This window comes from Mytilus edulis, chromosome 11 (assembly GCF_963676685.1).
Source record: "Mytilus edulis chromosome 11, xbMytEdul2.2, whole genome shotgun sequence".
Lineage (NCBI taxonomy): Eukaryota > Metazoa > Mollusca > Bivalvia > Mytilida > Mytilidae > Mytilus > Mytilus edulis.
In genome coordinates, this window is record NC_092354.1 from 13,070,871 (window position 1) to 13,083,431 (window position 12,561).

The window sequence follows — 12,561 nt, forward strand, 5'->3', positions numbered from 1 at the left end:
TTATTGTAGCAATAAAACAGGGGACACGCGACTCGTTAATCTCATTTGATGTCCACATGTTTGCTTATCAAAATGGGACCACCATGTACAAAATGTATAAATATTATGTTAGATAGGAATGTACATATTACTATATAATGACTAAAAATAATTTAAAAAAAAAAAAGAAAAAAAAATATATGGACCCCAAGGTAGAACCAGGTCCTCGTCGTGGGGTCTGGAAACACGCTTAAATAATAAAGATGGCAAAGCGTGGCTGAGAGTTCTAGAAATAAAGCATCGAATTGACATAACAAGAGTACTCTTAGAGCATAGTATTAAGCAAATGAATCAAAATATTATATTCCATTATGCAAGCTCAATATATCTCCATTCGTTTATTCATACTTTGACTTTGATGAAAACAGATACATACATTATCTTATACATATTCTTCATATTTAAAAATAAAAAAAAGAAGCTCAATGGTCCGTGTATATCTGCGTCCATTCGTTTTTCGTTTTGAAATATCAAAAACAAAAAACAAAAAACGAAAGTGTTTTCATTTTTCATTTTTGATTTCATAAAAACCAAAACGAAAAACGAAAGTCTTCTTCACAAATGTTAAATTTCTTCATCCACCAATATACTAATATAAACTTCACAATCTCTTTCTTCCTCACAAATGTTTCATTTTTTTGTCTATCGATATAATAAAACATTTTAATTAGACATATCTGCTCGTCTATTTTAAAAAAAAACATTTAATACAAATTTCTTTATATCTAATAAAAAAAAATGTTTTCTTGTCGCTAAATAGTCTTCTTGTCGCTTGTTGTCGCTAAAATAATTCTTGTTGTCGCTTGTTGACGCTTGTTGTCGCTAATTAGTGAGACCCACAAAGAGTAGTTTTTGGGGTGAAAATACGGCCATATTTGTCCATTTGTTATGATGAACCTTTAGTCACAAATTATGCAAGGAAAGATTATTAAGATTATACACTATATAGAGCCTAAACTTTTACATACACTCTATATTCCTGCAGATACCGATGATTTTAAATCTAGCTACTCAAAATATCTTTTCTCTGATTGTTTTTTTTTTAAGAAGATCGTGTATGAATGTTTACTTTTCTGATTTTCGAACCTGGCACCAAATGCCACAACAAAGTCATTTATTGCTTCAAAATGGTAGCTAAAACTGGTAGGTTTTAAACATCAAATTGATTTCGATGAGGTAAAAAGTAATGTGCACATACAAAGCTGGACAAGGACCTACAATTTCGGATCTGATAATATTTGGGTTTTTGTTGTTTTATATGAATACGTCTTTTTTTGGAAGGATATTCTTTTGTTTAGTAAGAATTTGATTATATCTTGAACTGAGTGGTGCTGATATAATTTGAATTCATATTTAATAGACATCTTTGATTTTATATACACCTTATCGCTATTTGTCCGCCATTGCTGGAAATCACACAGGTTCCCCATTCGTCTCAACTCGGCCGATTCCGTACCCTCTAGCGGATTCTACCGAGGATTGCCGAATGACAGGTTCCCGTAAAATTTTGACGTCATAAAACAAAATGTCTGACGCCACAATGGAAAAGTGATTGTTGTTGACGTCAAAAGTTCAAGCGGACGGGTCAGCCGGGAATAGCGATAAGGTGTATTAAGGTCAGTTTTCTAATATGAGCAGGGAATATCTATACTTCTATTATAGAAGGGGGGGGGGGGGGCAAGGGGGGTCCCCATAACAGCAAAACAGTGATTTGATTTGGTGAAAAACAGATAACAAGGAATTGAAAAGGGATAATAACAGATAACAGTAAATGAAATATGAAAATAAATCTGCCCAGGACCAATCCAGTAGATGACTCGTAGATCTTAGTATATAAATTGTGGTATGGACAAAGAAAATTGTAATTTGTGTAAACGACGTTTCGGCCGTTGAGGCAGTTCTGCCTTGGTTGATTTTTTTGCCGTAACTTGTACAATAAGTTATAGTATGATTGTTGAATTTTTCTGAACGAAATGACTAGTTTCTGTTTTTGATATAGGAATATTTTTAATCTAGGGAATTTGAGGGATCAATTGTTAAAGATTTAGGTTTTTTTATTTAATTTTTGAAAATAGTGCAGCCAGTGACACTTTATTATCAATTTGATTTTTAGATTTTTTTCTTCTGAAAAGCAATACTTTACAAGTAATAAAAAAGAAAAATTGATGCACAATATATTTTTTTTATTTAATGACCTCCTGATAAAACTTACTTATAAAATACAAAAATACCCAGATCAGTTGAGACAGGACATGTAACTGAAACACGCATGCCAGTTATGGTTCTTCTGATAATAGAAATTGCCTCAAGTGACAATTCTGATAGTATAATAGAATGTGGACCTAGTGAAAATTTGGATGACACCAAGTGAAACACCAATCATGCATCTTGTGTGAAATTATAGAATATGGAAAATTTGGGTACAGCATGGGAGAAGCTGTAGGATTTTTAAAAATGGTAAATTTATCGAAAAATTAAACTGAAGGCACATCTTTATTTGCATCAATGGTTTCAGAGCTTCAATTTTCGCCATGTGAAGCAGTTAAAAAAACTTTTAAAAATATGTTGGTCAGGGTTCTCTTTCATGTAAATGAAAAGAGAGGGAGTAGCACTTATAATATAAATGTCAAATGAAAAAGATGTTGTATAATTTCAAAAGCCATAATTCAAACCCATACCACTTAGTAATGTAAAATAATTCAAAGGAGAAAACTAACTGCCTTATTTATCCACAAAATAGTGAACGAGAAACTTAGTAACACAGTAACAAACTACAACCACTGAATCCAGGCTCCTGACTTGGAAGTAGGCACATACAGAATGTGATTGCGTCAACGTTACCATGCTATAGGTGGTGTCCAATCCTCCCCTAATCAGGGACAGTGGTGTAACAGTACATCATAAGGATTATTATGTGGTCATTGAATAAAAATAATCTATAGGGTGTACCAATGCTTTTTTTATAACAAAATCCATACTATAAGTTATTGTACAAGTAATAAGTGAATTATAATAATTTGTACGAAATGCTACATGTTCATAGACAATGGAATTTAATACAAAGTATAATAATAATATATACTGGAATGGTCCTGGGTCCAATTGATCTTAATATGTTTATGTGATGTATGTTACTGAAATTCTTCTGCAAATACAGGGCCACCCGATATTATCAGTACTAGAAAGACCCCAATAGATATACATTGTAAGAAGATGTGGTAAGCGCGCCAATGACACTATCATCCATTCAAATCACAATTTTCAATTATCTTCAAATTCTATGGAAGATTGGCTGTCAAAATGCTAGCATTCCAATTTTCAATAACAGTTAACAGCAAATACATTCTCACAATAACAGATAACAAAATAGATAATAGTCCTATAACAGCTAACAAAGAATAAGTCAATAACAGCTAACAGTAAATATATTTTCAGAATAACAGATAACAAAGAATTAAAATGCCCCATAACAGCATAACAGTTAAACCCCTTGCCCCCCTCATTATAGTATAGAAAGTCTCTGATATGAGGGAGGTTTTACTTTTATAAATGTCAGCTTACCAAGACTATGTCCTACATATAGTTTGAAATAAAATAATTAAGTCAGATGAAATATGTTTAGGAAACAACAATTGACATTGAACATTAAAAGGCGTGAGACGGGCATGTTTTCCCCTTAAAAAATATTCTGATTCACAAATTGATGGGAAAAAATCTTTTCATGTAGAGGACAAAAACAAATATATTCTGAATCCAGCTTTTCCCCATATTTTTTATTTTTTGTATTGATAGTGTTGAAGCCCTTTGCGTAAAAAAAATCTGACTCAAAAAAATAAATAAATAACTAGGTCTACAATGGTCTATGTGCATCCTAAACAATTGGAACTCTCCAACATAATGATTATAGACTTGAAAAGTGCATGACTAAATCTATCTAGTTTCTATCCAAAACACAAGAGAGGATACAAATCCTCTAAAAGATCATTACGTTTGTGCGCATTTATTTGACAGGTAATTATACATATTTACTTATTAATTTATTCAATTATTCACAAGTACAAGAACCGCTTCCTTCAGTTTAAGTTATCAACAACAAGGAGTTGGAAGTGGGATTTCGAGCAGGATATATAAGTCCGTTTTATTTCTATTCAGTGAAACACTATTTCCTCTGAAATATTCGTAATGAGGTTACATGTAACTAGAGTAACAGCTAGACCATAGGAGCACTCTGCTAGATCCGATTATAATAAGTGACTCTATGTCATGTTCCTTTTCAAATGTTCCAGAAGGTAACACCATATCTGTAATTAGTGATCATAATTGCACCTATTGCATTTCTCGAATGTACAATGTCTGAGTTTAAATCTTTCAAAAGAGAGACTGTGCCGGTTATATGATCGGGCTGATAAATCAAAATTTGCTGAGAAATAAGACGAAATTGACTGAAAGCATAGTATATGCTTCCGGACAGTAAAAACACTAATGAGCTGTGTGAAATTTTTACAATAGAATTTTTGAAAATAGCAAAAATAATGCATTCGGTTTGTTTTGTTCACGCATCATTGTCAATATTATTAAATTTGATGCGACTGTCGTATAATTGAGAGGTTTAGCGCTATAAAACCAGGTGCAATCCACCATTTTCTACTGACACTTGGAAATGCCTGTACCAAGTCAGGAATATGACAGTTGTTGTCCATTCGTTTGATGTGTTTTATCATTTCAATTTGATTTTGCCATTTGATTATGGACTATATAAATAATAATGAACTGAATGATACTGTATACTGTCGATATTTGTAGTCTTTTTTCTCTTCGCTGTGAATACCCTCATGAATACCACTGTCACTGTTATATAATTATAATCAATTTAACTATTGTCAGTTTATTGTCTTAAATTTGTATGCCATAACCATTTAATGTAAATGTGTTTGTGTTATATTTCTTATTTTGCAAATTAGGAAAGGAAGCAGTTCTCCAATAAATCCTTAAGATAAGGGCATATACCCAACTATAGCTGGAAGATCTAATAACTATTTTCAAAAAAGTTATGGAACGAGTTGTGTCAAAGCACTGGTACAATCATTTTTAAAAACTTACCATCAGTTTTTTGTATACCAAAAATAAAACGCCTGTGTTTGAAAATATCAATTTGTTAAGGTTGGCAATTGTTTTTGTATAGACCTATGGACGTGGGTCCTTAATATTAACGGCATTGAAGCCAAACGGATCCTTGAAATATCTGAAAGTTGATATTCAGCTACTTATAATCATGATGATATATATATAGGGGTCATTTATATTCAGTATTTTAACAACACTCATTTATGAAAAAAATTATCCTTAGCTGTTAACTTATTACTTTTTTTTAATTTCTCAAACGTATTGTACAGTTTTCTACTGTGTATTCATAAATTTCTCATGTCAAAGGTTGTTTTTTTTACGTAGCTCCATCCCGGAAATTCTTTCATCACCTAAGCCGTCTAACGTTTATTTTTTAGACTCCGACCTATTTGTAAACAAACAATACTGACACCGGCATGGCATTTAACGTGGATTTTCTAAAGTTTCATACTAAAAATGCATCAGAAACGTTCTTATTTTATGTTTTTATCTTAGGAGGATTATTTTTAATGTGGTATGAAGCTTTTCACATTCTTCCATACTATGTCAACAAAGGTACAACGAATAACCCAAACGTTCATTTGTTTTTCGCTGTGTGGTTTGCTGTGAATATTTATGGAAACATGTATAAAATGGTATCAATAGATATTACAGGAAGACATATCATTTCTCCGACTGGAGATGCACCGAAAGGCTGGAAATACTGTCCTGAATGTGTGAAGAACCGGCCAGAAAGATCGCATCACTGCCCACTTTGTGATGTTTGTGTTCTGAAAAGAGACCATCACTGTTTCTTCGCAGGTTACTGTGTTGGTTACCATAATCACCGTTATTACGTTGCCATGGTTTTCTATATATCTGTTGCAGCTATTTATGGAAACATTTTCAATTTTGAATTTGTACGTGACGTGAAAGGAGAACTTGGGATTTGGGGGGTACTTTCTTTCCTCCTCCCGCACGTTGGTTTTCTCCTCGGGGGAGACGATTTCTACGTTACTGGAATAACAATGCTGACATTCATTGGATTTTTATTGCTCATCTTGTTTCTATGGTTACTTGGTATTCAAATAAATCAAATATTTAAAGGACAAACGAAATTTGAAGCAAAGAAAGGAATCACTACATATAGTGTTGGACTGAAGAGAGTTTTGAGGGAAATCGGCGGTAAAAACTGGTTCCTTATTTTGCTGAATCCATGGATACCTTCTGATTTACCAGGAGATGGAACTTCATTTGAAAAAAATGAGACAAAAACATTATAATCATCATGATTGAGACTATACTGACAGCGTCATCACTGGTCATGAGATGTTAATCTGGTGCCTTTTGAGCTTATAAATAAAAAAGAAATCCGTGGTATTTTGTGTTTGTGCAGCGATGATACCATGATATTTGTATGTTTTAATAGCAATCAATTTACATGGCAGTGCTTATTTGTGAAAGGTTAAAATTTATTTTTGTATACATTTTGTATTTCGTTTGTGCATGCATATGTGTTTAGTTTTTCATTGAAATACATATATAGAAAGATAATTATTTTAGTGTATGATCATTTATGCCCTATAAATTCAACAGTATTAATACCCAGTAATTTAGCTACTGACTGATTCAGATAGAAAGTTTCCTTTAGGTTATGTCATTATAATACAGACGATGTGACTGTGTCAACAGATTGAAGGTACTAAAATACATGACCATGATGACTGTTAACATTGTAATAATTGATATAAATATAAAGAATACCGAAAAATTACATGATAAAAAGAAGAGTACAGAAATAAAGGACCATATAGACCCTCAGATATGACTCTTTCATGTCTTTAATCTACCCTATAGTCCAGTATTTTTTCCTCTCTCAACACTGAATGGTAATATTATTTTACACATCATATAGGTGTATTTGCCATGGACCCCTTAATGAAAATCGTAACTCGGTAACTCACAAGGGGGAGAAAAGAGGACGGGATTGCAGTAACGACAATTGCAACATCCGTCGTCATCTGTGAATCAAATATTCCATAACGGACCGACATTTGGTACAAACCATTAAAACACGGGGTACTAGATCTGTAGTGATGAATTAAACAAATTGAAAACATTAATTCCCAAACAACTTTTTCTAAAGTCCAGCTGAATTATAACTTGATGTGCACGATTTATGAACCAGAATGAATTCAATTTGTGCATGTTGACCTTATCATGGCGTCAACTAAATTAAGGTCAGTTGAAAACTGTTTATATACATGTGTTGTACTTCCTAGTTCATATATATGCAACGTAATGAATATTGTGATTTTGTCGGTGTCTCTATTGACAGAACTAAGGTCAATAAGAGGTGGAAGATACTCCAACTTATAAGTCGGAAACGAACTGACCAAGGATAAAAACATACAAAAAAAACGATCAAAAGAATACCAACAGCTTACTCCCAAACATAGCATAGAAATGTAAAGACTAAGAAACTACACCCCGACAAAAACCGAGGGTGATTCAGGAGCTTCGGAAGGGTAGACAGATACTGCTCCACTGATGCACATGTGACATGTGTCGTGTTGCTCATGCTAGTACAAACCTGGTCTAAAATCTAATTTGTTCTTCATTTATCCATCTTTAAATATATAAAACCACATATAAATTTGAGTCATTGAGGTATGCTGCATTAGAAGTCTAAATCAGAATTGTCAAGAAGGTGTTCGCGAATTCTTTTTAATTACAATATTTTTTTTACTTGTTTGTCTGCCCGTCACTGCTACCTTGTAAACAAACACGTTCAAAATCGACTCAACGTCAGTTTACAGTGGCGAATCCAGAACTTTTTGTAAAAGGGGGGGGGGGGGGTGGCGCTGACTGACCTAAGGGGGCCCGCTCCAGTCACGCTTCAGTTATTACCTATATAAACAACCAAATTTTTCCTACGAAAGGGGGACGCCCCCCCCCCCTTTTGGATCCGCCTATGGTTTAGTCTAGTACAAACCATGATTCATATTCATAGATTCTCGTCCGGATATGTATGTAATAATTGCCACTGTACGTTAAACACTTTTCCATTGGGATCATTAGGTTGACTTAGGTTAATGCCTGTGCTATAGTTTAAGAAGTTCTAAGGGCGTAAACCACTCGAAATACTCAACACCAATTGACATGATGTACTCTTAATGTACTATAGTAAGTAACAATTGGATATAGTTGTGACTTCCTGCTGTTACATACGGATATAAAGGAGATGAGTAGTATACATATACCTCAATGAGACAACAGTTTTGTATTATAAACAACGTATAAAAACCATTTAAACGCTACGCGTTCCACTTAGTAGAGACAATATTGAAGTGGTTTATTTTCATACTTATGAATTTGTATATAATCTTTGTCATAAATTATTAGTAATTTATTATTGTTGATGTAACTGGCAACATGAAGACATGTGTAATAGTTCAGATTTTGCTCTTCGTTTGTTTGGTCTGTGTGTCTGGTAAAAGAGGGAGACGTATGTATTCATTATATCATTTAGACATATGTACATTTTTACATCTAAATTGCAAAATGTGTATGACAATTTATAATTCTGCAGGGGTGGGTCCAGTGTTTGTGAACCCGGACCAATTCAAACCCGGTCAAATCATCTCTAAAATTGATAGTTGCTATTTCTCTTAGCACGCGGCATTAAGGAGTAAAGACTGGTCATTAAAATAAATCCGATTTAGCGCGGCATGCCTCGAACTCCTTGCTCAATCCACGGCTATGTACCAAATGGTCCGCAATATTAACCATCCGTGCTTATAATTTGCTCTAACTTTCAACTAAGGCAATGTCTTGGCATGGGTATATTATACTAAGCAGGGTTAATATTCTTACAATATTAACATTTTCTCGTCTTGAGTATATATACTATAGTTTATGCATTTAATTAGCGAAGTCATCCATGATGGCACCGTTATCCAAATAAATGATTGATCGAGAAAACAAATGTATGGGGTGCTTTCCTGTCAATTTGTATATACAACCTCTGATCTATTATTTGCCTAACTTGGGTTTTTTTTCTAAGAAACTTTTGGCACTCCATAGCCAATTAAAACAGTGTTTACTGTAACAGTTAAACTAAGTAACAAAAATAAAGATTAATTTTGATAAATAGAAACTTTTTTTTTCTTATCACTGCATACAATATATGAAACAGATTCGATTGAATCGATTCGTTTGTCGATGCTTAATTAACAGTCGATCAAGCCAGATTTCAAATGGTTCGACCGTTCGATATACTACTGTTTCGATTATGTTCATATTTGCTTTTTCTCTTTACATAGCGAGGCGCCGATGCTTTCTACCTAAAGAAATTGGAGTGTGTCGTGCACGCAAAACACGATATTATTTTAACCAGGAGACAGGAAGTTGTGAAGAATTTATCTATGGTGGTTGCCGTGGAAACAGGAATAATTTTTATTCATTAGAACGTTGCAGAAGAGCATGTGAGTAGAACCCTTATGAGTTTGAATTATTCTCTTTGTAACTCATTGGGTAAGAGGTTCGTAGCGGTAGAGGAATAAATGTTGCAGTACTGTCCTTCCTCGGTAAGTCCTTTTCATACATTAAACATTTTTTTTCTATATTCAGTCAACATATTTTTCATCTATACGTACAGGGTAAAAGTCAGAAATAACATTTTCATGAAACAATACAGGATGCTACAGGGTAACAGTCAGGTATAACTTTATCATGAATCTGTACAGTATGATACAAGGTAACAGTTAGGAATAACAAGAACATAAAACAGCACAGGAAGTTAACAAATCATGATGGAGGCAGTGTACTGTAAAAAATGAAGTAAAATATTTCAGGAAAAAATATGTGTAAAGTACTAGCATATATGATTTAAAAATGTTTGGCATTTATAGATTTCTAAAATCGATATTTTTTTAAGAAGTGGTCAATGAAATACAGTACTTTAATATGTTCTAAGAACATGTAATATATATATAAGAAGCCGGTGAATACATGCACTGTTAGTTTGTAAATTGTATGATTCAGGTGAACAAGGATCCAACCAAGAAATCCATAACAGGGGAAATGGTTTGGATGGTCAAGACGGAGAAGACGGAGAAGACGGGTTGTCCTTCAGGGGTTCAGGAGGAAGAGGTGGTAGACGAGGCCATGGAGGTAGAGGTGGTAGACGAGGCCATGGAGGTAGAGGTGGTAGACGAGGTCAGGGAGGAAGAGGAGGTTCTACGGGAAGACCAGGGAATAATCAACTTAGTTCAGAAATTCCACTACTGAATGGTGGCGATGGAGGTAATGGGGGTAATGGTGGTAATGGAGGTACTTGGAATTATGGTGGTAATGGTGGTAATGGTGGTGGTAATGGTAGCTCGTGTGGTAATAGTAGCAATGATGGTGATGGTGACGTTCCGGATGGCGACAATGACGGTGTTCGGAATGGGGGTAATGGTGGCGGAGGCGGTGGGCGTAATTGTGGCGGAGGAGGTAGGCGTAATGGTGGTACATGGAATGGAGGTAATGGTGGTCATGGTGGTAATGGAGGTAATGGCGGCAGTAGAGGTACTGGCGGTCTAGGAGGTAATGGTGGCCATGGAGGTACTTGGACTGGGGGAAATGGTGGCGGAGGAGGTAGGCGTAATGGTGGTACTTGGAATGGAGGTAATGGTGGTCAAGGTGGTAATGGAGGTAATGGCGGCAGTAGAGGTACTGGCGGTCTAGGAGGTAATGGTGGCGATGGGGGTAATGGAGGTACTTGGACTGGGGGTAATGGTGGCGGAGGAGGTAGGCGTAATGGTGGTACTTGGAATAGAGGTAATGGAGGTCATGGTGGTAATGGAGGACGTGGTGGAAATGGTGGTGGTGGTGGTGGTAGTGGAGGACGTGGTGGTAATGGAGGACATGGTGGTAATGGTGGTAATTGGAATGATATGCGCGATAGTGGTCGTTTTATCCGTATTTGATGGCAGCTGATAAGGCGGATAGGGTGGACTTATTGTAACTGACAAATAAACTCTGAAGTATTGAAAAACTTTAATCATTGTTCATTTTATGGAATAGTATAGCGTTTATAGCTTCATGTTGGTTTTATTTAAACAAAAACTTGTTTTGAGTTTTGTCATTGCCAATCATACCACATCTGCGTATGTATATATCAAAACGATTTACGCCGGACAAACGTTTAGCCTTCAAAAGACTCGCCAGTGACGCTCGAATAAAAAAGGGTAAAAAAGTGTTTACAACGTGTCTCTTTGTTTTTCGGGTTTTTTTTCCATGTTGGTGTCTATTTTTCCTTGATTGATTTAAAAAGAATAGAAATAATGTACAATGGACACAAAGTACAGAACGAAAGGCACAAAAATATAAAATACAGAAAAAGGCAACAAAATTTAAAGAAGAGAGCATAACTATCTGGGATATGACACTATAACGATTAGATAATATCGGGGTTGTTGCAATATAAAGAATGATAGAGGTGTCACGGAATAGATGTTTCTCAGAGTCATAATATAATTTCCAAATGGAAAAAATGTTCTGGAAAATTATTTCTACTGGAATAAATATTACAGCAAATGTTCCTAAAGGAATAAATGGTATAGACTATTTGTTCCAACAGGAATAGATATTATGACAATGCTTATAACAAAGTTGTCATTGGAACTTCTGTTAGGCAGAACAAATATACATGTACGTTGTCAGGGTGTTGAAATATTAAGAATAAATAAAACTGAGAAAAATAGAATGAAAAAAGTTGTATTACGAAGACGGAGAGTCTCATACATTGTTACAGCTATAACAAACAGGTGGTCAAAACTCAAAAAGATGATTTCAATCTGACCAGTAGAGTGACCTGGTAGATATCAATGCTTCGAACCTTCCAAACATTCAATCTAACGACCATCGTCATTTCTGTGTATCTGTGCATATATATCGAGGTCACGCATTCTACATTGTTTTACTTGTGGACATTGCACCTGCGTCAAGTCTTTAGTCGCTGTATTGCAGAGAACGATTGCTCACAACTGAAATTCCTACAGGCATAACTAACAGAAGAAATGTTATTTGCATGTCTTATTTTAGAGTTACGACTGTGACCACTAAAACAATATACTATAGCAACGGAGTATTAATTCGTTATCAAATCAGACCAGTGTATGTAAAAAAAAGTGTGATTTTAACGCAAACACCATTACTGAATTACAAACGCAAACCGATCCCTTAAAGTTGACAATAAACTGATAACGTCAAGTTTTTTTTATATTTTTTTTTTATTCCACATCATAGGTGGATTGAAAAATTTGTGTTTAATCAGTGCCAATTTCAGCACCATTGTAGTGCTACTTTGTAGCATTCAGCTTGTATAGCCCGTGAGCCAGAGGTAGCTGCGGATAAGCCAGAGGAAGCCGG

The 12,561-nt window shown here is 34.8% G+C and overlaps 2 protein-coding genes across 6 annotated transcripts in view; one reads left to right on the plus strand and one right to left on the minus strand.

Moving 5' to 3' along the window:
• Positions 1–1,163, minus strand: part of LOC139495160 (uncharacterized) — a 56,328-nt gene extending 55,165 nt beyond the window's left edge. For 3 of the 4 annotated variants that reach the window (XM_071283347.1, XM_071283344.1, XM_071283346.1), the window contains exon 1: positions 1,008–1,115. The gene's annotated coding sequence lies outside the window, so the exon portion shown is untranslated. Of the gene's footprint in view, positions 1–1,007 lie in introns of all 4 variants that reach the window. The other variant, XM_071283345.1, reaches the window with a different exon arrangement.
• A 7,335-nt stretch (positions 1,164–8,498) lies between these two features.
• On the plus strand, positions 8,499–11,231 carry LOC139495162 (PE-PGRS family protein PE_PGRS26-like). Of its 2 annotated transcripts, XM_071283349.1 has the most exons (4): positions 8,501–8,650; positions 9,468–9,629; positions 10,189–10,617; positions 10,786–11,231. In XM_071283349.1, exons 1-4 carry the CDS (start codon positions 8,578–8,580, stop codon positions 11,115–11,117), a joined length of 996 nt encoding a protein of 331 aa, XP_071139450.1. In that variant the 5' UTR covers positions 8,501–8,577; the 3' UTR covers positions 11,118–11,231. The 2 variants fall into 2 exon arrangements, with proteins under 2 accessions (XP_071139449.1, XP_071139450.1); XM_071283348.1 differs by having other exon boundaries at positions 8,499–8,650; positions 10,189–11,231.
• The last annotated feature ends 1,330 nt before the right edge of the window (positions 11,232–12,561 follow it).